Source organism: Pelmatolapia mariae, linkage group LG7 (assembly GCF_036321145.2).
Source record: "Pelmatolapia mariae isolate MD_Pm_ZW linkage group LG7, Pm_UMD_F_2, whole genome shotgun sequence".
NCBI lineage: Eukaryota > Metazoa > Chordata > Actinopteri > Cichliformes > Cichlidae > Pelmatolapia > Pelmatolapia mariae.
The window spans coordinates 49,646,894-49,669,329 of record NC_086233.1 but is presented as its reverse complement, the minus strand read 5'-3'; the positions used below and the strand labels follow the sequence as shown (position 1 = coordinate 49,669,329).

At 39.8% G+C, this 22,436-nt stretch overlaps 2 protein-coding genes across 4 annotated transcripts in view; both read right to left on the bottom strand.

Annotated features, from left to right (window-relative positions):
• Nucleotides 1–10,123, bottom strand: part of LOC134631805 (long-chain fatty acid transport protein 2-like) — a 15,994-nt gene extending 5,871 nt beyond the window's left edge. Inside the window, exons 1-9 of the mRNA XM_063480361.1 lie at nt 10,007–10,123; nt 6,964–7,351; nt 4,923–5,132; nt 4,684–4,839; nt 3,454–3,578; nt 3,160–3,354; nt 2,976–3,066; nt 2,502–2,700; nt 2,327–2,424 (exon numbers count right to left, since the gene is read on the bottom strand). Of these exons, the coding sequence (XP_063336431.1) occupies nt 2,327–2,424; nt 2,502–2,700; nt 2,976–3,066; nt 3,160–3,354; nt 3,454–3,578; nt 4,684–4,839; nt 4,923–5,132; nt 6,964–7,351; nt 10,007–10,123 (1,579 nt within the window). The remainder of the gene's footprint in view (nt 1–2,326; nt 2,425–2,501; nt 2,701–2,975; nt 3,067–3,159; nt 3,355–3,453; nt 3,579–4,683; nt 4,840–4,922; nt 5,133–6,963; nt 7,352–10,006) is intronic.
• cep152 (centrosomal protein 152) lies at nt 9,176–22,436 on the bottom strand. Of its 3 annotated transcripts, XM_065471343.1 has the most exons (28): nt 22,234–22,436; nt 22,012–22,129; nt 19,964–20,073; nt 19,774–19,834; nt 19,331–19,630; nt 18,831–18,978; nt 18,407–18,547; nt 17,948–18,087; nt 17,461–17,661; nt 17,178–17,325; nt 16,986–17,077; nt 16,725–16,888; nt 16,416–16,617; nt 16,199–16,303; nt 15,983–16,113; nt 15,761–15,889; nt 15,384–15,684; nt 15,033–15,290; nt 14,375–14,506; nt 14,048–14,296; nt 13,643–13,945; nt 13,344–13,419; nt 13,029–13,196; nt 12,841–12,925; nt 12,074–12,156; nt 11,742–11,898; nt 11,551–11,654; nt 9,176–11,464 (listed from the first exon to the last, which is right to left on the bottom strand). In XM_065471343.1, the coding sequence occupies exons 2-28, from the start codon at nt 22,099–22,101 to the stop codon at nt 10,647–10,649; spliced, it is 4,896 nt and encodes a 1,631-aa protein (XP_065327415.1). In that variant the 5' UTR covers nt 22,102–22,129; nt 22,234–22,436; the 3' UTR covers nt 9,176–10,646. The 3 variants fall into 3 exon arrangements, with proteins under 3 accessions (XP_065327415.1, XP_063335544.1, XP_063335545.1); XM_063479474.1 differs by having other exon boundaries at nt 13,643–14,296; XM_063479475.1 differs by lacking the exons at nt 22,012–22,129; nt 22,234–22,436 and adding an exon at nt 20,805–21,054 and having other exon boundaries at nt 13,643–14,296.

Below are 22,436 nucleotides of genomic sequence, written 5' to 3'. Positions count from 1 at the left end.
TCATACACACATTGCAAATGTGCTCATGAGAGTTTGCACTCAGTCTTCTGAAGGTCATAAGCTTCGTTCGGCGTGACTGTCCAGACTGATATATTGTAGGAAATGACTTAGAGTGCAGAGGGGTAACTGCAAACACGCTACACATAGATAATAATTAGATGAATTCTCTAGGCAGAGAGGTGTTTTCCTTTTCTGTCTTTTACAGAGGAAGGAGCAGACACCAGACGAGATCACGGAGATATGAGGATTCTTCGCATCGAGACTGCCAAGACAGCAATTGGGGTCAAGGGTCATGCCGTTTGGGCTCCTGCTAGTCACCTCGAGAGGATCTCAGGACCACAGCAATAACCATGAAGGGGTTGGTGGAAATCCAGAAGCACCAGACCAAGGAGGGTCTGGCCAAGAAAGGAGGACATGGCTGTGACCCCAAAAGAAACATGGATCCCGGCCAAGGGGCAAAATAAATAAATCCCCTGATCTATGCAACGAACTGAAGGGTAGCCTAACCCCTGACGTTGAAGAAAGAAGAGCGCAGAGAATCGCCCATCCTGGAAGATTAGTTGTTTAACTGTAAAGAAGGTCAAAAACCCCTCAGACAGAGGTTCTAGTCTGAGCACAATGGTCGAAGCAGGAAACAGCCAGAATGGGAGATCTGAGAATTAGCTTTAGTAATAGTCTGTGATTTTTATGTTATGACAATTGCCCAAACACAACAGTCATCCCATATATGGTCCACCCGTTAAAGGGGGACAGAGGGCCAAAGAGGGAAAAGAAGCGGGACAACCAAGAGAACTGACACCTAGTGGGTAAAAAGTGTGTGTGTGTGTGTGTAACGTCTGGAGAGATGTGCTGCACTTTCATTCTTAAGAATACGACCTCAGATGGTTCTGTAACTAGAGCCCTGGGAAGATTCAGAACATCATTTAAGAAAGAATAAATGCATGAATATTTGGAATTGATAATCCGTTGGAGGAGTGGATGACATCTGTCCTTGTGCAATGGAAGGGGTGTATTATGTCCATTAGGGTTTCCTTATCCGTTTTTACAGCTAGTTGTGTAATTTGTGGTGGTGTGCTTTCTATCCGAGGATTTTTGGTAAGATTGGTTAACAGGGCTGTTGGGGATCTGAAGACAACATGATGATGCTTGATGACTTTTAGTAGTGTTGATCTGATCTGATCGAATGAGGGACTGTTGGGATTAAATAATTTGCAGTGCCTCAATAATGCTATGCTTTTTTATTAATATGTGTTATAAAGTTATATAGTGTAGTATTAAGTGGACACAGCCCTGAAAAATAAAGGCATTAGACCATGTATCCCTGGGGAGTAGAAAGCTGTAGACTCTCACTCGCCTGGGAAAATGCAGATAAGAGAGGACCATCTCTAGCAGAAAGTTACTGAGACACTGTCGTTTAGACTAGAATGAGAGAGCTTCTGTAATAAAACTGTCAGGGGCATGCCACTATTTTGAGATCCGCGGCAGTGTGTCATGCAGAACGCATCTCCCTTCTAGAAGTAATAAAGTGTTAAATGGTCTACTGAGCAGCGTTTTGTCTTCCATCGGATACCTCTGAGGAATCAAAAGAACTCGGTGAAGTGTTGATATTTACACTTTCTCCCTTCAAGGCATCACTTGAAGGGAAACTCTTTGACTGTATATCCTTTACCCCATGTGTTTACTGCTCTAAATAAGCTATATTGAAATAGAGGTACGATCTTCTGAAGAAAAAAAAAAAAAAAAAAAAAAAAAAAAAAAGATCTTTCTGCACTCTAGTATCAAAGTCTAAATGATCCTCACATTTAAAAAAAAAAAAAAAAAAAATCCACACAACAAGATGAATTTTTTACAGTTGTTATTTTAATACACTTAAGATTCCTCTACTATTCAAACTTTCAGACTGAGAATTTCTATCCTATTAAAGAAAGAAGTTAACGAAGCGCAAGAGCCAGATTTGTTTATGTAGTGATATCTGGTGTAAAGTAAACAAGGAAAGAGTGCTGATACTTTCCATTTGTGTGTGTGTGTGTGTGTGTGTAATGAGATATTATCTATCTATCTATATATATCTCTCTCTCTATCTCATACATATATATCTCTATCTATCTCAAAGTTTGTTAATACCATCTTAGAGCTAAAAGTTACCCATTTATTGAGAGTTTTTTTCGTCTTTTTTTTTTTTTTTTTTTTTTTTTTTTTTTAAATACTCTAATTAAAAAAAATGCTTGATTGTGGACCAATTTGATTACTGACTGAGTAAACAAACTAAGTGTGGTGTACTTTGTTCTGAACATTTTGTTCTTGATTTTGAAGCAGCAACATGTACCTGGCACTTTGACTCCGTAAATATTGGCTTCTTTAACACAGTCAGTCAGCACAAGGATGTCGGCTACCTCAGCTGTGGCTACGTTCTCTCCTTTCCATCTGTTGACAATTTTTGTATTTTTTAGTGCTCTGTGTGAGCTCACATTTTTAAGCATTATTTCAAAACATGCGCTCACCTGAATGTGTCTCCAACACGATCATGGAAGTACATGAAATTATCCTCATCGATGCGCAGCAGGTCGCCGGTGTTGAAGTACAGATCACCTTTCTTGAAGACATTATGCAGCTTCTTTTTCTCAGTTTGATTCAAGTCTCTCACATAACCAGTGAATGGAGCTTTGGCTGTTATTTTAGTCACAAGAAGTCCAGGTTCACCTGATCAAAGTACAGGAGAAGTCATATTTGGGGTTGTTATATTTTAAAGGCAAGATGCATGAGACATGCTGTAAAGACATTGCATTTCTGAGTCTTTTAAACGTTCATTTTGTGCATGGTGAGGTACACTGTGGCTGAGAAAATGAACTGTGTTGATTTAGGATTTAGGCATATAAAATGTTTATAGCATTTGAAAAGATGAATGGGTGAGAACTTGAGAAGAAAAGAGAAGAAAAAAAATCTTTTGTGTTATAACCATGCTGGAAGTAACACACCTCTCTCAACCTCCATGCAAAAACCAGAAGAATCCCTCAGAGGTTCTTCTTTGTCTATGTCATATTTGATCACAGCATATGGAAAAAACATCTGTAAGTTTAAAAAAAAAAAAAAAAAGTTAAAACACTGCTTCATGAGCGACAGGTTTTACTTCTTAATGTGAGCTGAAACATGGACTTTTACCTTGTGCAGGAAGATGTGTCGCCCAAGAGCTCCCATCTTGCTGCTATAATTTAACAGAGCAAAGTTTCCCTCAGTTGCTCCATAAAATTCTCTGATTTGAATTTCTCCAAATCGTCTCACAAAGTCCCTCCAAACATCTGCTCTGATCCCGTTGCCTACTGCAAGTCTGACTTTGTGGTTTTTATCACCGAGTTTCTGTTTGAAGAGAAAAGAAGAGCATGTGTTTGTTAGGCTTTTTTAAAACCTTTCTGTGTGAGACAGTAGTATTAATGTTGGTGCTGTGTTGGCACAAACCTGTGGAGTGTTGCAGAGATAACGCATAATTTCACCTATGTACTGTATGACAGTGACGTTATATTTTCTGCAGTCATCCCAGAACTGGGAAGCAGAAAACTTACTCCTCAGAACAACAGGAATACCTGCACACAACAATAGATGACAACAGCACACTTTAAAGAGTAGCAGTGGAAGTAGTCAAAATTTTTACTTTATTACCAAAGTCGACCTCACACTGGAGCGGTTCACAGCTGAGTGACAAACAGCAGGGTGGAGGGCCCCATCCGGGTCAGAGAATTGTTGCCCCAAGTCGAGAAGCATCTTGGGCTCTTGTTCGTGAGTGAGGAGAAAGGGGAGTGGGAGTCCTGTGGTGTGTGGCTCAGCAGCAGGGGAGGGTTGACACAGTGGGCTCAGGGAGCAGTGGAAGGCTGTTTGGAACAGCTGACAGACGTGTTGATTCTGTCTCTTTATTTTATGCAGAGGTCCAGGGTGTGCGGCAGAAGAGAAGTTGACAGCCAGGAGCTGTTGCCATATACCAGAGTTGGGCAGGCAACAGCACAAGCGTGTGTGAAATTATCAATTAAGAGTTATCCTTAATTTGAAACATTGCATCCTATGTGTATGTTGGGAAACCAGAACATGTTACAAGAAAACTGATGATTGAGGTCACAGCTGCAGTGATGCACATTGTCATCCAGCATGTCTCTAACTCTGGTTACCTGGTCGACCCGCAAGAGCTGTCATCTCTGGTTTTTGGACTTGTTTTGCTTGTTTATTTTGATCTCAATCAAATAGTGTGCGTTTTGGGTGTGGTGGAACAAATCTGCACCAACTGTGTGATGCATTCATGTCAATATCGACAAATATCTCTGAAGAATGTTTCTAGTAGCTTGTTGAATCTATGCCACAGAGAATATTGGCAGACTAAGGCATTTAACACCGTACCAGGAAGATCTGCTTTATATAGTAACAAGTGTACGTTTTGTTTTTTTAAACAGACCCAAAGAAATTCAATATTTAGTGATGTTTAAGTCAACTGTTCTCTTAGAAATCTGTTTTTAAAAAGTGGCTATTTTCTAAATGATTTAATGAGTTTTGGATAGATTGTTGGGCACAGGGCAGGGAGTGCACTAAGAGAACTTTGAATTGCATCTGGAGATTTTGATCTCAGCTTAAACACTAGTTTTCTTATCAACAAACCCAAAGGTTTACACAGTTAACAATAGTATATATCCAAAGAGTTCATACCCCTTTCAACAGCTCCAGTGAAGACAAGGAGGCCAGTACTGTGATAAAGCGGGAGGGTATCATAAATCACATCTTTGGAGTTCACTCCTGTTGTAGCCAGAAGTAAAGAAAGGTTCCACACTTTGCTGTAAGTGATCACAGCTGCCTTAGGGAGACCTGTTAAAGACATGCCAGATGCTCAGGGGGTGAATGTGCCATTTCTTTCATTGATGAATCGTGAATCTCAGCAAGTAGTTTACCTGTTGTCCCTGAGGTGTATATGTAGGCTGCTGGACTCCGCATGGTTAAATGGGACCTTAGCTCCTTGGGTATAGGCTCAGAGGAAGCCTGATTCATTTTATCGATGAAGCTCTCCACACCTGCAGTTTCACAGCTGTCAGCTAAGATGAAAACAGTGATCTGCTGTTCATGCAGATGGGGCAGCACCTCCTTCACTGCATCCAGCAACTCTAGAGAAAAACAAAACAAAACAAAACAAAACAACAACACCTTACAAAAGATGTTCCTGTATTTTAACAAAGCTCAGCTCTATCTTCCTCTGCAGCTTTATTGCTCATGAGTGATGATAAAAGATGTGCTTGAATCCTTTAGGTAAAGGGAGACAAAACAAATACTGGAGCACAAATAAAACCTGTGTATTTGAAATATTAGGTAAAAGGTCTTTGCAACAAGACCACTTTAAAAAAAAAAAGAAAAAAAAAAAAAAAAAAAAAGCTAAGCATACAATCTACGTGGATGTACATTTCCCCCCCACTTCTTCCACACAAATAAGATGCACGAGCACCTAATGAAGGTAGGTTAGGGCCGGGTTGTGTGTAGAGATTCGACTGGGCAATGCAGTGACAGTAAGGAAAAATGAACGAATGGGTTTTTGTCATGGCTTGTACAGCTGGTGGACAGCAGCCCCTCAATTGACCCACCGGGAATATGCCCGGTGTGCCAGATTACCAGTCCAGCCCTGGTCTCCCATATTGATGTGAAGGAATTTTGGCTGCCTCTGCTTTACAGGGTTTCTTCAGGTCATTGAGCTTTGCCTGCATTCATTGATGCACAGCTCTCTCAAAGGCCCATCATTGCTTTTCAGTTGGGTTGGGGTCTGGACTTTGACTGGGCCATTGCAACAGTGTGATTTTTCTTCCCCTTTTTCAGCCAGTCTGTAGTAGATGGTTAACCTTTTGGGCCAAGCTTTAGCTGTTTGACAGTTTTTGCCAATTTTACTTTTGTTTTTCTTTCAACTCCTGGTAGATTCTGTTATTGTGTTAACACATCTGAATGCTCCAGACCAGCAAACAGAGCTTCTGCTTTTACAGGTGCGCTCACACTTGTTGCTGATTAATTAATCAAGTGCATTTGATGCACCTGGCTGCCAGGTCAAAGGACTGTATAGAGAGTGGAAATTATTTTTCACATGACCATATGTCCCATTTAAGATATCCAATTTAATTTAAATCAAACAATCTCCCAATGAAACCCTAAAGCCACATATAATATATAAACTGTTCTATTAATACTGTTAATTTTTTGCGTCCTCTTCAGCCATTTAGTTACCGATTGATTTATGCTGGAGATTTTTTTTTCCTTTTATTCTTTGTTTCCCACTGTGACAGTTTAAGTCAGTAAATCTTTAGAGAGACATGTTCCTTTCTTGGAACTGCCTTGATGTTTGGTCACTAACAATATACGTGCCAAATCAAAGGGCCGTTTAAATAACTAAAAGTTAAGATGGACCACAAGTGCAACACATTATTTATTTTTGTCTGCTTTGTGAAGAAGATGATGAAGACAGCCATATGCAGTCATAAAAAGGTGTACTGCATGGTGGAAAAAGTGGTTTTCCTTCTGTTGAGTACACGTGTACTCACTTCCAAATATTAAATATTTAACTAAAGCAACAATAGGCAGTGAGGAAATGTTTAAGAAGCTTCTTATACGGTATGAAAAGTCATCCCTGTTACTGGAAAGTGACAACCATTCTTTGCATTTACTGTAAGATATTGACCCGGAAGTGAGGTAGAAGCACAATGTTAGATATGTGAATAAAGACTGATACTTTATTCTGGTGGAGTAAAAATGGAAATTCTTATATCAAAATCCATCAATAGATTACTCCATTGCAGGCAAACAGTGCATAGCCTACCTACATTGGTGTTTTTCCCATGACATGCCAAAGTACAGTTTGTTCTCAAATTATTTATGTATTTATTTGTTATTGAATGTTGAGTAAATGAGCTCTCTACTGTCTCCATCGCTTGGAAAAGCAGACAGAAACGCAGGTACTACCTTCAGCTGCTACCAGAGTTGTGGCTCCGCTGCAGTTGAGGCAGTGTAGCAGAGACTTGGATCTGATGTTGGAGTTGAGGAAAGCTCCGGGACATCCAATCTTCAGCAAACCCAACCAGAGCCACAGGATCATCGGCTGGTTCCCCAGGAACAGCGCCACCGTGGCTCCTTCTTTTACGCATCCAGCCTGCAGAAACGCTCTCGCGGCTCTGTTGCTCAGGACGTCTGCGTCCCGGTACGTGAACATTTCATCTTTAAAATAAATTAAAGTCTTTTGTGGCTGCGTCTTCACCAAGTCTAAAAAGCGGTCCAGGATTGAGTAATTAGTCTGCATGCACTTTAAGGCAAAGCGCCTTATTTTTATTTTAGTAAGCACGTACTGGACATCCTGGAAGAGATAAGGATGGCGGAGTAAAACGCCACATACAATCAAGGCTGCACACACTGTCCAGACCAACATGTTTGTCTCACAGCTGTCCTGCTGAAGACAGAGCGGAGGTATAAAAAGGTGCAAGGAGCAGGAGCGCAGACACAACTTATATGTAACTACTGAACAACCAGGTGATCTACATCAAAACAGATGAGCAAGAGGGGCAGCATCCCCTCCTGCTCAATGATTGTGTAAGCCTTATGTAAATGATTAGAAAGGACAGGAGCTGTTAACCCTCCTGTTATGTTGCAGGTCAAATTGGAGGATTAATTATTGAGCTTCAGGCACCTGCAGACGATAATGGTAATGGATAATGGCGGAGACCGTGACAGCAATGATCAAGACCAAGCTGGTTATGAAGTGTTAACAGTAGTAACTATTTGAGTGTACCGGTTGGTCACATCCGTTAGCTGATTAAACAAAACAAAGTGATGCTTGTGGAAGTTAAATTAAACAAACATCTCTTCCCCGGATAGACACAAAGTTAGTTATTTATAATCATCGTTTTTCAGGCCCCTTTGAAGGTCAGGCTTCTTCTTCTGTCATTGCAAACTCTGCACTGGTTGGACATCGTCAGCAGACTCGTCCACTTGAGCCATTTGATAATTCTACGTCAAATTTATACTCGCCAGACACTTTATTATATCTTGTGAGTACCAGGTTGGACCCTCTCTTGCCCCCTGAACTGCCCCAGTTCTTTGTCGCATAGATTCAGTAAGTTGCTAAAAAAAAAAAAAAGTCCTCAAATTTTGGCCCATATTGACATCCATGATGGGAATCTGTTCTTCCACCACATCGAGTATCATAGCAGAAATAGACCCATCAGACCTGCTATGTGTGAACTATAGCCTCACCTTTCTGTTCTTTGTTTACAGGAGTGCCACACAGTGTGATCTTCTGCTGCTTCAAGGTCCAGTGTCTTGTGTGGTCAGAGCTGCTCTTCTGCCTTCCTTGGTAACAAGTTGTTTTTGTTTTGTTTTTTTTACTTTCTGTTGCCTTCCTATTAGCTCAAAGCAGTTTGGTCATTCTCCTCTTGTATCAATAAAACATATTCATCCAGAGAACTGCTGATGACTGGATATGTTCTTTTTCAGAACTTTCTCTGCAAGACCTAAAGACAGTTGTGATGGAAATTCCCAGTAGATCTGCAGTTTCTGAAATACTCAGATCAGCACTGTCTGGTACCAACAACCACGCCACATTCAAAGACATTTAAATCATCTTTCTTCCCCATTCTGCTCAGTTTGAACTTCTTGATTGTATCTGCATGTTTAAGTGCATGTAGATGGGCACTGCTACCATATGACTGCTATTAATAGGTAGTGGAACATGTACATGTATCAAGTTGCATGATACTGGTGTGCGGAAACAGCTAAAAGTTCGTTTTTATCTGTAATCCCTGGGAACAAGCAGCTAGTTTTGGACATGAATGGATGAATGGAGTGAGCCGGTGTAGACAAATAGACAAAAGCAAAAATCAATGTAAATTTATAAGTACTGCACTCGCTGATACATCTGAAAAACAAAAAACAAAACATTGTCTAAACATGGACAATGTCTGCATTTAATATATTAATATATGTAAATAGATTCATGTTTATTAATTTTCACATATCTACCAAATAAATAAAGAGGAATAATAGATCAGCTGCTTGTTTGCTTGTAACGTTTAGCTTTCATAATAAATTAGCTTCCCAGTTTTCAGTTAAATAAGATTTATTAAAGGAAGATTTCAAGCAATATACACAAACACACTATAGAAACATTTATAATTATGCTCTGCATATCTTATAAATATAAACATTATATATAAACATTTTTTTTAAAAAAAGCAAAAAAAAACAACAACTAAAAAACACAAACTGACTGGTTTTAAAAAACCTAACCACAGACTGGGGAGATGTGACCCAGTAAGGATCCAGTATTTGACTGAGTAGACTGAGTATCTCTGATTCAGTGAACTCCTGTGTGCCAGTTACAGCCTATGACCTAAATAAATGTACAATGTGTACTAGATTATACTGTAGCACAATTCTTTTCAAATGCGTGTCAAAGGTTGTTTGTTCTTCAGCCTGTGTGCATACTCAGATTTATAAATGTGTAACAAATACTGTGTGCGCGCGATCTCTGGGTGCAGATTAATAAATGTGGATAAAAAAAAAAAAAACACATTTGCAGATCTGCAAATGTTGAAATATATTTTGCTGGAGTGCTAGAAATACAGAAAAGTTTTAAAGTTACAGCACAGACAGGCCTCTTGGGTGGCTCTCATATTTTGATGTGATTTTTGCTGTGGCAGATATTAAAACAGGTGTTGAGTTGTTTGCAACTCGTGAATTTTGACTTGAGGGCCTAGAGTAACACATTTATTTGTGCATATTTAAATACTTATTTAAATGTCCCTTTAAATATCTATATCTATAAGTGTCACTTACAAAAGGAGACTTGAAAACGTTTTAAACAGAAAAAAAAGGTCCATTGCTTCACTGGACTTTGCCATTTAAATCCTTATATGAGATGCAGCCTGCATTTGTTTACACAATGCAATAATTCAATACTAAACATACATATTCACTTTCTGCAGAGTTAATCATGAACCTCCTCCATACGTACTTTGTAAATATGAAACAGCAGGTTTCCTGCTGTAGTCAGCAGCAGGTTGCGAAATCCTTCTGTCTGATATCTCTGAAGGTCTCCTCCTGTCTGCTTTTCTGGCCCACAACTTGTCATTACTATTACTAATATTTCAACAAAAGATCACATGTTAAATGGTGAGTTTATACAGATGAGGATCAAGGCCAGATTGGAGAGGGTCATGAGTATTTTCCCCCCAGAATTTAAAAAAAAAAAAAAAAACAAGAAGAAAGAAACACACCCAAAAATAAAAATGTATGTATGTATTTTTTTTCAATGGCTAATGCCTGATCCTCTTCTGTAAGCTTCAAACATGTGAGCAGACCGATTTTGTTAAGACTTAAAGTCAAACTAACATTTCAGTTAATTTTCAGCCTTTTTGCTGAACTCAGCTAACCTGCTGCTGCTGTAGCTTCATACTTAAGTACAATCATCAGCCTTCACATCTTCCTCACCAAGCAAAGAAAAAAAGCTGCCAAACCCTGCCTAACAAATAACTCAACAAACACAAAGTTCAAGCACCTTCAGGACAAAATTTTATATAATGTAAACACTTGACACTGTAAGGCACCATTTGATGAGCTAACTGAAACTGTACCTCATGTCTGCCCTTCGCTTGTTATTTTTGTTGGTAGAAGGGACTGTCAAAGCCGCTGTCCTGTTGGCGCTGCTTTAACTCAGAAAACAGAGGCCTTGACCAGCCTTCCTGCAGCTTCTCACATTCAGAGCCAGGAGTAGGCTCTCTGTGCACACTCCTCTTTGCATGCACAAACGTCTCTGTGTCAGGAGTCTTCTTAGCAATCTCATTATAAACAGTAAGGTCAGAAGCATCAGGGCTGAGACTGCCGAATTCCCCTATGTTGCTGGCTGATGCAGCGGACACAGAAAAGGGTTTCACTGGTTCCACTTTCCTCCCTGAGTAGGACAGTCTGGGGACTTGGAAGTCTGTGTCAGAGTCACCACTAGTCATGCTCCAGTCATTCTGTTTCTCATCCCTGACAGGAGCCTCCTGGATGAGGACAGGTTTTCTCTGACGCTGTGAATCCAGATGGTTTTCGGCTTTCCTCGAGTCACCTCCCTGCATGTACATCTCCCTGCTTTTACACTTCACAGACACATTGACCAAATTCATGGGGGATGGAGAAACTGTCTGATGAGAGGATTTGTACGACGGCTGGGTGGTATAAACATTTTGGGGCTTCATCCCTTCATCCACAGAGGTCTCCTCCCTCCTTGATGCAGTAATGTCCAAGTGGCTCAAAAGTTTAGTTCTCACATCTGCGGTTGGCTTCTGTTCTGAATCAGCACAAGTCTTTTCCCTGTGGCATCTCTCCTCTGTCCTGAAGTCAGGAAGCTCAGTGAGGGTTGGCAGGTTCTTAGTGAAACCTGCGTTTCTACCTGGAGGGCAGCCAGTGGTGGATACAGCCATTGAATAACCTGTCAATGCAAAACACAGATGCAAACCACACTGGCATGGTGAAAAAAAAAATCCCAGTAAAACAGTTTAGCACATTAGCACTCACTCTGTAAACTCTGGTTCTTTGCTGATTTACTTTTGATTGGAGTCTCCAGCACTTTGGCCATGGCAGCCAGCTTGCTTGCAGCATTCATTATTTTCTTTTCAGCACTGCAGAAGACAGGAAAATCCATACAATTAACAAGAGGAGCCATGATGAACCAAGCAAACAAGTTTAGGATAAATATGGCCTCTTGCCCTGCGGTCTTTCCTCCATCTTCCAATAACTCCTGCAGACAGGTCAGATAATACCGCCTCATCTTTCTAGCAGTGTCCTGCCTCTCCCTCTGCACTTCCCTGCGGATCATCTCGGCTGCACGCTCTCGACTTTCCTGGAGGTAATGCAGCATGTCTCCTGAAAGGAAAAAAACAAAACAAAACCCAAAAACCACTGTTTTAATTAAAAACGCAACATCCAGATGAACAGAATCAACCTTTTGGGACACATGATTTAACATTTAAAAAAAAAAACAAAAAACAAAAAACCCCGACAAGATATGCATATTTAATCCCCCGGCACTAACGCCAACCTCTGATCTTTTCCACAGTCATCAGGTACTGCTGCTTCATCTCCTCCAGGCCTTGCTGAAGCTTTTGCTGCTGACCAGAACTTCTGCAAGCAAAACAGTCAACAATCCTGGTTAAATATATATTTTGTCTTTACTCTCTGTGTATTTTACTGTATACAATAAACATTTTGACACAGTGTAGCATTTTGCATAGTATTTTGGCTTTTTAGTATTGTATTTTTCTTTTCAAAATATCTATCTAATTCACCTTTTTATCCTGTCCCTTGTGCTGCTGTAACAAGTGAATTTCCCCAGTGGGGGATTAATGAAGTCATGTCTAATTATGCAGTTCAGAAATTATCAGAGTGTTAACATACAAAAGAGTCCTTGTTTCTTTTTTTTTCTTTTTTTTTAGTTTTCTTAATATAAATCAGTTAAAGCAGTCCCACAGTAAGAAGCCTTTAACAGTCCCATGAAGTAGCTTTGAAATCTCTTATTTTCTTTATGGTTTTTTAAAATCTAATTGTCTTGACAGATTATGATGTCAAGATAATTTAGATGCTCCAAGTTTAAAATAAATGTCCTGCTCAAGCGACTTGTCTCAAGAAATTAAACTTGTAAATTAAAAGATCAAACTGAAGAAACTTGTTGAGAGGTCTAACTGAATACGTAGGTCTGAAATGCATTAGATTTATGAAACAACTTGTTTTGACATAACTGAAGTGCAGCAAGGCAATAGCAATTTGCACTGTACCATTAAATTAAAAGCAAAAATAAAAAACACAAACCCTGATGATTCTGTTGCTCTCTTCACTTCCTCTAACTGTTGCAGATGTTCCTCCTTTGCCCTCTGTAAGACGCTTTCATGCTCATCTACAACAGATAGCACTGAACCCATCAGCACACATGCAGTTCCAGCTCATAAAAAAAAAAAATCTTATAAATGAATCTTAATAAGGTCTTTTAAATGCACTACCTTTGAGATGCTGTATGGCAGTTTTGTGCTCTCTAACGCTGTGCTGGAGTTGCCGACAGGTTTTCTCTAAATGTCTTTGGAGCTCCTGATTCTTCTTCTGCAGCTTACTTACACTTTCACTGCACTCCTTCCTGCAATGACACTGCTCCCTTTGCTGGGATAAGACCGCTAAAAAAGAAAAGAAAAAAAAAAAAAGAGAGAAAACCTTGCCATATAATATTGATAACAACCATTTCATGAAATGAACAGAGTATGTCATGTTAATATACAAGCAGAACATTTTCATGTCCTGCTAGAGAGGAGCTCATTGCATACTTTGCATTTTCTTGATTTCTCTTTCGTGCTGTTTTTGCGTTTCCTTCAAAGCACGGCTCAAATTCTCTTCACTCATCTGTGGGATCAAAAATAAAAGCTTCAGATGAAAAACTTTCTAAATAAAAGACAAATCTGTAAAAAAAAAATATTACGTGCTGTCCAATTTATTCATAGCAGTACTTGTAATAAAAATGATGACATTTCTTACTCATCTCTCTGTCTACTCTAATCTTTTCCTTTTGCACACCAACTTAATTTATACATTTATCATTTATATATTCTTTAGAAATATAACTCACTGTTTTCCATTCCTTCTTAGCCTGGGCTACTGCTCTTTGGACTATGTCTCTGCATGAAGTTTGGATGATGTGTGTTATTGTAGCCTCTGATGTAGCCCTGCTGGTCCTCCGAGTGTCTTCAGTACCCTGATGATCCGTTTTGGTATTCCTGAGAAGTTGTGCCTGGACCTCTGCCAGTGCAGTCTGAAGCTCTGCTTGTAGTTCATCTCTTATCTGCTTTCCTTGGATCATTTCCTTTTCTGCATGCTGGCATCGCCACTCCTCCTCACGAGCACTCACAGTTTGCTGAAGCTTGGCCTCCATCTGTAGGAGCAGTTCATTCTTTTGGAGATCAGCATCTTCTCTGGCTTGGAGTACAGCCTGCTCCAGCTTATTGAACTGCTCTTGCAGCTTGGCTTGATATACCTGCTCGCTGCGGGCCCGGATGATGGCGATCTCCTGCTGTTTGTCTCTGTTCCAGGCTGCTCTCGCTCCAGCCAGCTCAGCTTTCAATAAGGCAGCTTGCTCTCTGGTCACTTGCTCCAGCTGGCTCTGGAGGGCTGCCAGTTCCTCTTGCAGCTCCTCCATCCTTTGTGGCCCAGAGCCGTTCTCCTCCTGCTGGTTCTTGTGCTTCCTGCGCCACTGCTCTTCCGCCTCCTTCAGGGCTTGGGACACCTAAAACATTTAAAAAAATATATAAACCCAGACAACAGCAGTGACACTTTCAAATAAAAGACAAAAACTCTTTCATACCTTCTGTTGGGTGTGTTTTTCTTGCAGTTGTTCCCATTTCTCCTTCTCAATTTGTAGAGCAGCTTGATATTCTGGCAGTGAAGTGAGATCTTCAATCCAGCGATTATAGGCTCTGGTTACTGCCCCTTCAACCTGAAACAAACACAAACGCATTTTTATGTCCATTAACTGAACCAAATAATCGTGTCAAAGAGGAAAAGAAATATCATTATGATATAAACATTTTTATATAATGGTGGAAAATAACTTAACCAAGTCTTGTGAGTAATATACACTAAAATCGATAGTTTAAATCTCTGTACCTAAAATAGATGAAGGTGACTTTAAGGGTCTGAAATGTCATATTCCACACTCTGGTGATTTTTTTTTATGCGTCGATATCTGGTGAAATGTTTAACTATTAGATGCTAGTTCAAATCAGTCTATCAGACCGTGATCATAGCACAAAAACAAAGCCAAAGACCTCAAACTGCGTTGCTGGTGGGGTTTTTGTTTGTTTGTTTGGTTACAGCCCAATCACTTGGCAGTCATGGAGGTTTTTTTAAATTAAAGTAGGTCTACTTTAATCATTCAAAACACATGCACATGTATTTGATGACCATTAAAATATGTTTAATATTTCTCTTGAAATACAATAATAAAACAGAAATGCACTGACTTGTTTAGCCATGTCATCCAGGTGTTTCTCCTGCAACTCTCTCTGAACTTGTTTCCTGGCTTCCTCCACAGCTTTCCTTCTGACATTTTCAGATTCCAGTTGCAGCTGCTGTCTCTGGGCACTGAGCCTGGAGTCCAACTCTTCAGCAGAAATTGTCCGACTGACCTCATTCTCCTCCGTCTGACAGCTCGTCTCAGCAACCTCTTGATGTTCCTCTCTTGTAGCCTCCTCCAACCTCTGGGCCCAGGTCTTCTCCATCTGTATAAAAAGTAGAACAGAAGAAAATAAGTCTTGTATGAAACCAATATTAATCAAATGAGGGAGATAGGAATACATTTTTAATAGTCATACCTTTTGCAACTCCTCCTTCCATGCAGCCTCAGCGGATGCTAAATGAGAAGTCAGTGTTTGCTGGAACTCAGCCTCTTTCTCTTTGGACCAGACAGCTTTGAGCTCCATAACTGAGGCCTGATGCTGAGCCTCAAGCTCACTTCTCAGCTTCTGCATAGCTGTGCCACTCTCCTCTCTGATCAACTTCTCCTCCTTCTCTCTGCTGCGGATGCTTTCTTCAAGCAAGTCCTTCTCCTTGCAGACAGATATGTAACATTCTTGTACCGCCAGCATCTTATCATTAGCTTCAGAGAGCTGGCTTCTGTGGAAAAAATAAAAAAATACCCACAAAAGTCTGAAAACAACTATATTTTTAGCATGAGGTGCAGGAGACTTACTGTAACTGCTGAAGCTGCTGCTGGTGCTGTGTCGTCAGCCGCTCTACCTGAGCATTGTGTTCCAGCATGAGTTCTGTTCTGATCCTGTTAACCACATCATTCCTGTACTGCTGATGAATCCGCTCAGATCTAAGCAAAAGAAGCACATATACTTATAAATACACATAACAGGAAAATACACGTACCCCAAGAAAGAGGAGGAAGAGAAAGAGTCAATTTTACCTCTCAGCAGCTTCTTGCTTTTCTTGATCGAGCTCCTGGATCATCTCCCTCATTTTGGTGCACAACTCAGAATTGGCAGACTTCAGTTTTTCCTCGTTTTCTTTCAGCTCCTGATTCTTCTTTTCTAGCAGCTGCAGTTTGGAGAAGACAACAGTCTTTTGTGACTTAGCCAAAAAACTAAGAACATGGTTAGTCTGGCAACAAACATCAACCCACCTCCACTTGTTCCTGCAAGTGTGTTTTGTCCTCCTGTAACCTCATCAACTCTTTTTGAGAGTCTCCAGTCATGTCTTGATGTTTCTTCTGGCTGGTTTCTTTCATCTGGGTAAATCAAAAATGTCTGCATCAGTCACCTAATCCCACCCACTTTTAGTCCTTTTATAAAATTAACCAAAGTTTAGAAAAGTAACAATTTTCAGGAGTCAGCGCTCACCTCAGAGTTAAGTTTTGTTTCATCTAATTCAATCTGCATTTCATTCACTCGACGCTGACACTGCTGGAGCTCCTCCTGCAGCTGGTTGATCTTCTGCCGCTTCCCCTTTAAACTACCCAGGCAGCGCTGCATCTCTACTCGTAGCAACCTTAAAGCCTCATCCTTGGGCAGCTTGGAGTCTGACAGGTGAGCCAAAGCAGTACTGACAAAACAACAGAAAAATGTGTTTCCAAATGTTACTCTGGAGAGTTCAGCCCAAGAGGGGAAGAGTTACAGATCACAATGACTGGTCTGTATTCACACTGTTACCTATTAAGCGTGCCATTTTTCCTGTTTGTTTTCTTCAACCCCAAATCCACACATGATTCAGACAGCTGGTTCTCCCAGTTGCTGCTTAGGTCTATCGCAATGACACCGTGCTTCACTGCAGATTCATACAGAGCGATCTGCTCTTTCAGATCAGCCATATCCTCCTTTAGGGTGAAAATGAAAAAAACACAAAACATTTGTGCAGCTTGTTCATCAGAAGTCACAGGAGTAGTTGTGCTTTAGAAAAATCTGAGGACAAACCTGTAAAACTTTGTTCATGTTCTCACTCAGGGCCTTGGCTGACAGTGCCTGCTGTAGTTTGATTTGCATTTGACTCATCTCTTGCACTGAATCTGAAAATAAAAAACAGATAATTAGATCAATTAAATGTGAGCAAGAATAAGGTAATGTGGGTGTCAGCTGCTCAGTAATGTTCATGTGGAATTCACACACTTGTCTGCAGCAGCTTGGCACATTGTTGTTGACTCTCTTCCAGACGCTGAGTGAGTGCATTCACCACTCTGGCTCTCTCCAGTTGCTCTTCTTCTCTCTGGCGCTCCAACAGCTTCACATGCTCCCGTAACTTCTGACCAATATCAAGCTGGAAGCCACAAAACAAAAAACACACTCTGACTTAACAATAATAATAATATAATCAAAATTTGTCTGATGACAAACAATGGACTTATGGTTAACTTGTTCCATTTTCTAATACTATGTCAATAAAACTCCAGACCTGTTCATTCAAAGCCTGAGAGGTAGAGTCCAGCTTCTGTTGCAGGGCTAACAGAGCAGCCTCATGCTGCTCCTTTATGACGGCAAGGTCTCTGTCATGCTGTTCCCGCGCTCTGGACAGCGTGTCAGAACGGCGAAGCTCCAACATCTGTTGCTTCATGCTGTCTACCGCAGCATCTGCCACCCTCTGTTTCTTCATGTTCTGCAAACAAAAGAAAACCTTTGCTATATACACTAAAAAGAAGCATTCTCATACAAAGGTTTCAGCCATGCATCATGTTTCAGTAAGCAGAGCTGGTTTAGACACATTTGTATACAAAATTTCATATTAAAAATTTTTTTTAAATCTATAAAGCTGACAAAGCTTTTGAATTCCTTAAGTGCATGTTTCTTCAATAGTTACAGTTAACTATTATTACCGTCTTAAATTTAGCATTAAATAACTAAGAAAATAGAATGAAAACAGTGTTTGTCAGCACAGAACGTACCTCGTGGTCTCTCTCAGTGAGGATCTGTACTTGCTGCTCCATTGCCTTCAGCTTGTTTTGCATTTGGACCTCTCTTTCCTTGGCTTCTTCAATCAATCGACTCGCTTCCTTTAAACTTACTGCTAGGCCGTCCTTTTCATCTATGGACAATTTTTTTTAAAAAGGACCATCAGCACATCTAGCAAGAAGTGCTACATCACTAACAGCCACAAGGGGGCAGATGTTTTAACCAACTAAAGACAAACTTACATTTCCTTCTACTAATCTCAGTTATATAAACTGACAATCCCTCTCAAGTCATAAGTGCCCAAGGTTTTGAGTGGATTTCTATTATTACACTATACTATTATTATTATGGTTGTAAAAAATAAAATAAAAATAAAACAAACCCTCCATAATTATATCATTGTTCAAGTACTGCAACAAAGTGAGATGTCCCTCATTTTAAGTTGAACATACCTTTGACGATTACAAACTGATGCTCGAGGTATCTCATGTTACGCCGTGAATCCTCAAGTTTTCGCTCCAAGTCTTCAATTTGCCTCTGTTGAGCTTTGTTCAAAATCTGCAGTTGGGCAAGCTGCTCCCGGTCAGCATTTTCTGAAAGAAAGATAATTTTGTGTTTAATTTTAGTCATTTGTGAAGACATTTTCAATTTAAGCAATGTCATTTTTTTTTAAACCACTGGCGATACAAATTACACCTTTCTGCAGTACAGCTAGACTATGCATACAACTAGAAGAAAAAAATGCCTTGTAACAGATTAAGCTACTTGACAATCTCCATCTGCAGACCCGAAACAGGCACACATCTCATTAAATAGTTTATATTTACATGTCAGTGTACTCAGTTATATTATTTAGTCAATGAAAGTAAGACTTACGTTGTGTCGAGTCAAGGAAATCTCTCTGCAGATGGTCAAACTGACCTTGCGGAGCAGCCTGTGGCTTAAACATGTTTGGCTGCTGGGCAGGATGATGAGGATTGTAGCTCACCTTGTACTGATTTGCACCTCTGTCACATACTTCAGACTTTAAACATAGAAACATAGTATGATAGTAGTGAAAATGTTGCTGTATTTAAAAAACACAAACAAACAAAACATACAAACATAAAAAAAATTAAAAATGCACAAACTACAAATTGCCAGATAACAAGATGTTAACTTAAAATGACATTTGAGGAAATTTCATACACACAAGTAATGTATGATTCTTTTGGAATAAAATGCTGCTTTTTTAAAAAAAAAATATTAGAAACCCTTTCATGTTACTATTTATTCAATTGATTCTGGGGCATTAAGACCTAAAACCTTAAAGGAAAGAACAGCACAATAACAGCTACGACCTTCTGGATGCTTCTGAAATGAAATGGTCCACTCACTTGAAATTGGTGGTTTTGCTTGTCCATGTATCCTCTTTCTCCATTATATTGCACATGATTACTAGCACCCTGAGGGTATGGTTTAGACTCAAACTCAGTGGAAAAATCACTGGTCTCTGTCATTTTGTCTGTGCCCATGCTTGTGCATGTATAATCTGCTTGTGTGAACTGATGATCCTGGTTCCAGGTGTGAGGCAAAGGTTGACTTTGAGGGGGACTCCGATGTCCATTAATATGAGCAGCTCCTTCCTTATATGCATACGCATTGTTCAACCCTTCATCATAGTGATCTTCATAGTTCTTTAGAGAGACAATAACAGAGAGTGATTCTTTCCCTTTTGAACTTTTTTTGTATGCACCATTTATGAGTTGTTGTATTTTTTTAAATGGCAAAAATATTCTAGGCCCCTAAATCTACTACTGAACATAAACTAACACTCTACCTGTGTATGAGGGGCTGGCCTTGGATGATCAGACCACTGCCGAGTCCAGCTGGACTGTGGGCTAAGTAGAGAAAGCACAACAAATGATAACTAATGTTGCAGTGACAACAAATCTGCTTGTCTTGAACCACACCCAGAGTTCTCGAAATGTGACATTACCAATAGTGTCATCAGCAGCAACATGTGTTACCTGTTGCCAGTGTTTTTATTACTGCAGGCAGTGTAATCCAGCTCTGGGGAGGAAGAGTCAATGCTGTCCTCAAGCATGTCATCAGGCAGGTCTGTGAGCAGCTTGTGCAGCTGCGAGAAAGGAAAAAAAAAAGAAAGAGAGAAAATAGCACATGGAAGTGAGTCACCATGGTTGCTTCGCAACTGAGTTATAAAGTAACAAAGATAGAGGAAAAAAAACACCAGAGCTAAGCAATCACTGACAGCTTAAAAGGCTGTAAAAGTCTTATGCAGTGTGTTTGTATTATTTAGCTGCAGTTTTGAGAAACACTTGTTACATTAAATATCATTACATTATGCTGTGCAGATTTACTAAATCAAAATTACTCAGGCTATACCTAAAAACACTTTCAGAAGCTTTTTGTGTTTGCATGTGAGATTTAAGGATAAACTTCGATTAAATGATTAATCATGGAAGTCTTCTATGAAGCAAAAACTCCAAATATGCTGTAAATAAACACTGAGTATTTGCACTCTCTGACTGTATTTTGCACAGCACTGCACAGTGTAGCCCAATCTTTACATGGCAAAAAACCTTCTACAATTTAAATATTTGCATATTGTGCAGTATTTGTATTTTGTGACCTAAATGGGTGAATTTACTCCTATGTTAATCACTGGTTTAGAACCCATATGTGTAAATGTACTCTGAAATAAAACTGATTCTCATGTACCCTTGTTTAATATTTTGACACTTACAAATAAAATGACACAAAAAACCCAAACTCTTCAGTAACAGACTAACCAAAGTTACATAACAAACAGCCATGTGTGTTGAAACAAGCAGAGCCAGCTGGACTTACTTCCCATAAGGACCGCTGAATACTCCTCAGATCCTCCACTGTGTCCACAACCGAAGGACCCATATTATCCCACTTACACAGTCAACAAAATTTAAAAAGGCATTTCTACTTTAGCTGTGAAACCACGAGATATCCCCCAGCCTAATCTGCCTGTAGAGAAGGCCTTCTGTGTAAAACATCCAAAACGTGCCTGGCATGTTGTCGGCTCCCTGTGGTATTGTCTTGTTTGCCTCCCAAAGACCTCCATTGTTTAGACAAAACATATAGCAAAGTTAACTGGAGCAGAAACATTCCAGTTACTGCTGGCAGACATTATCCATAATGAGCTAGTGTATTATAAGTAGGTTATAGCCTAAAAAAAGAAAAAAAAGAATAAATAAAAATAAATGAAATGAAAATCTATTTAATTAATACTATTTAAAGCCCATTATGCTGAGCTCTATAAGATCAGGAAATGCTTCTTCGCTCTCTCTCCTGAAGCCAAGTAACCCAAATAGAAAGTGGGGAAGCCAAAGGGCTGAGCTGGTTTCAGTGTGACACACCTGGAAGGAGGCCTTTTCCTTGAGCCAATAATAGCTCAAGCTCACAGCACAACAGATTGTAGATGTGAGTAATAACAGTGAGTAACTGTGAAGCAGGCAGTGCTTGTGAAATTCAAACAATGCACTTGTCAATGATTCCCCAGACAGCACTACAAACTCACAAAGAGAAATGTAAGATCAACAGTAGTAGTGCAATCTGGTAAACATACAATCACTGTACACAGTGATAGTAAATGTAAAGTAAGCTGAGATAAATAATGGCTTCTTATCATTTTGTAATTTTAGCATTAGCTGGACATGTTGTCGCGTTCTTGCATGTTGAATAACATGCACAGGCTTTCTACTGTGTTGACTGATATCAGCAACTATGATGGCTGTAGCCAATGCGCGATGAAACAAGCAGAGTCAGCTGGCTAAATATGTTTAAAGACAATCAGATGAAGAGCCGAAAGACAAATCGTGTTTTCACAATAGGCTTTCTCAGTTAGCTAAGTGGGCACTAAATAACAAAGTAAATAAAAAATATCCATCAAATTGTTATTGTAAATATCCTAAGAAATTCAAGGTGCATACCGAATGTGAACTCAGTCCAACAACTGGATGCACAACTATCAGACAGATGTTATCTGAATAATTCTGAAAAGCTGTAGATCTGAGTGTTGCACCTCTTGCTCTCTCGCGTAGTCCTCTTGGTCGTATTCCTCTTCATCGTGTTGTGTTTGAAGAGCAGCACTGTCAAAATCAATAGACATCATGCACACCCTCCTGGTCGTTTAGGGGATCCTAGGAAAACAGGGACAACAAAATTTATCTTTGACAGCAGTTAAAAACTCAAGTTAACTAAAATTACGCATTGATATCAGCTAGAAATATATATCAAAGCTTACCCTTTAGTTAAAAGACGCCAGATGTCTCCTTTGCTGAGCTGCGTATCCCTTTATTGAGTATTAGCTTTAACTGTTAGCCATGCTGCACTTTACATTACAAAACAGTGAGGCTTATTAGCCAGCGGTAAACCCGGACATGCCAAACAAACGATCCAGCAGAGCTCTGGAAACATATACCCAACACGTTTAACAAGACACGCAGG

What these genes read in the sequence shown, in the direction of transcription:
- cep152 (XM_063479474.1), bottom strand. Translation starts at nt 22,101, where the DNA reads ATGATGTCTATTGATTTTGACAGTGCTGCTCTTCAAACACAACACGAT. An exon ending in CTCAGGCTTTGAATGAACAG is followed by an intron (nt 17,326 to 17,460) that starts GTCTGGAGTTTT and finishes TGTGGCTTCCAG; the next exon opens with CTTGATATTGGTCAGAAGTT. An exon ending in GGAAGGAGGAGTTGCAAAAG is followed by an intron (nt 15,291 to 15,383) that starts GTATGACTATTA and finishes CTTTTTATACAG; the next exon opens with ATGGAGAAGACCTGGGCCCA.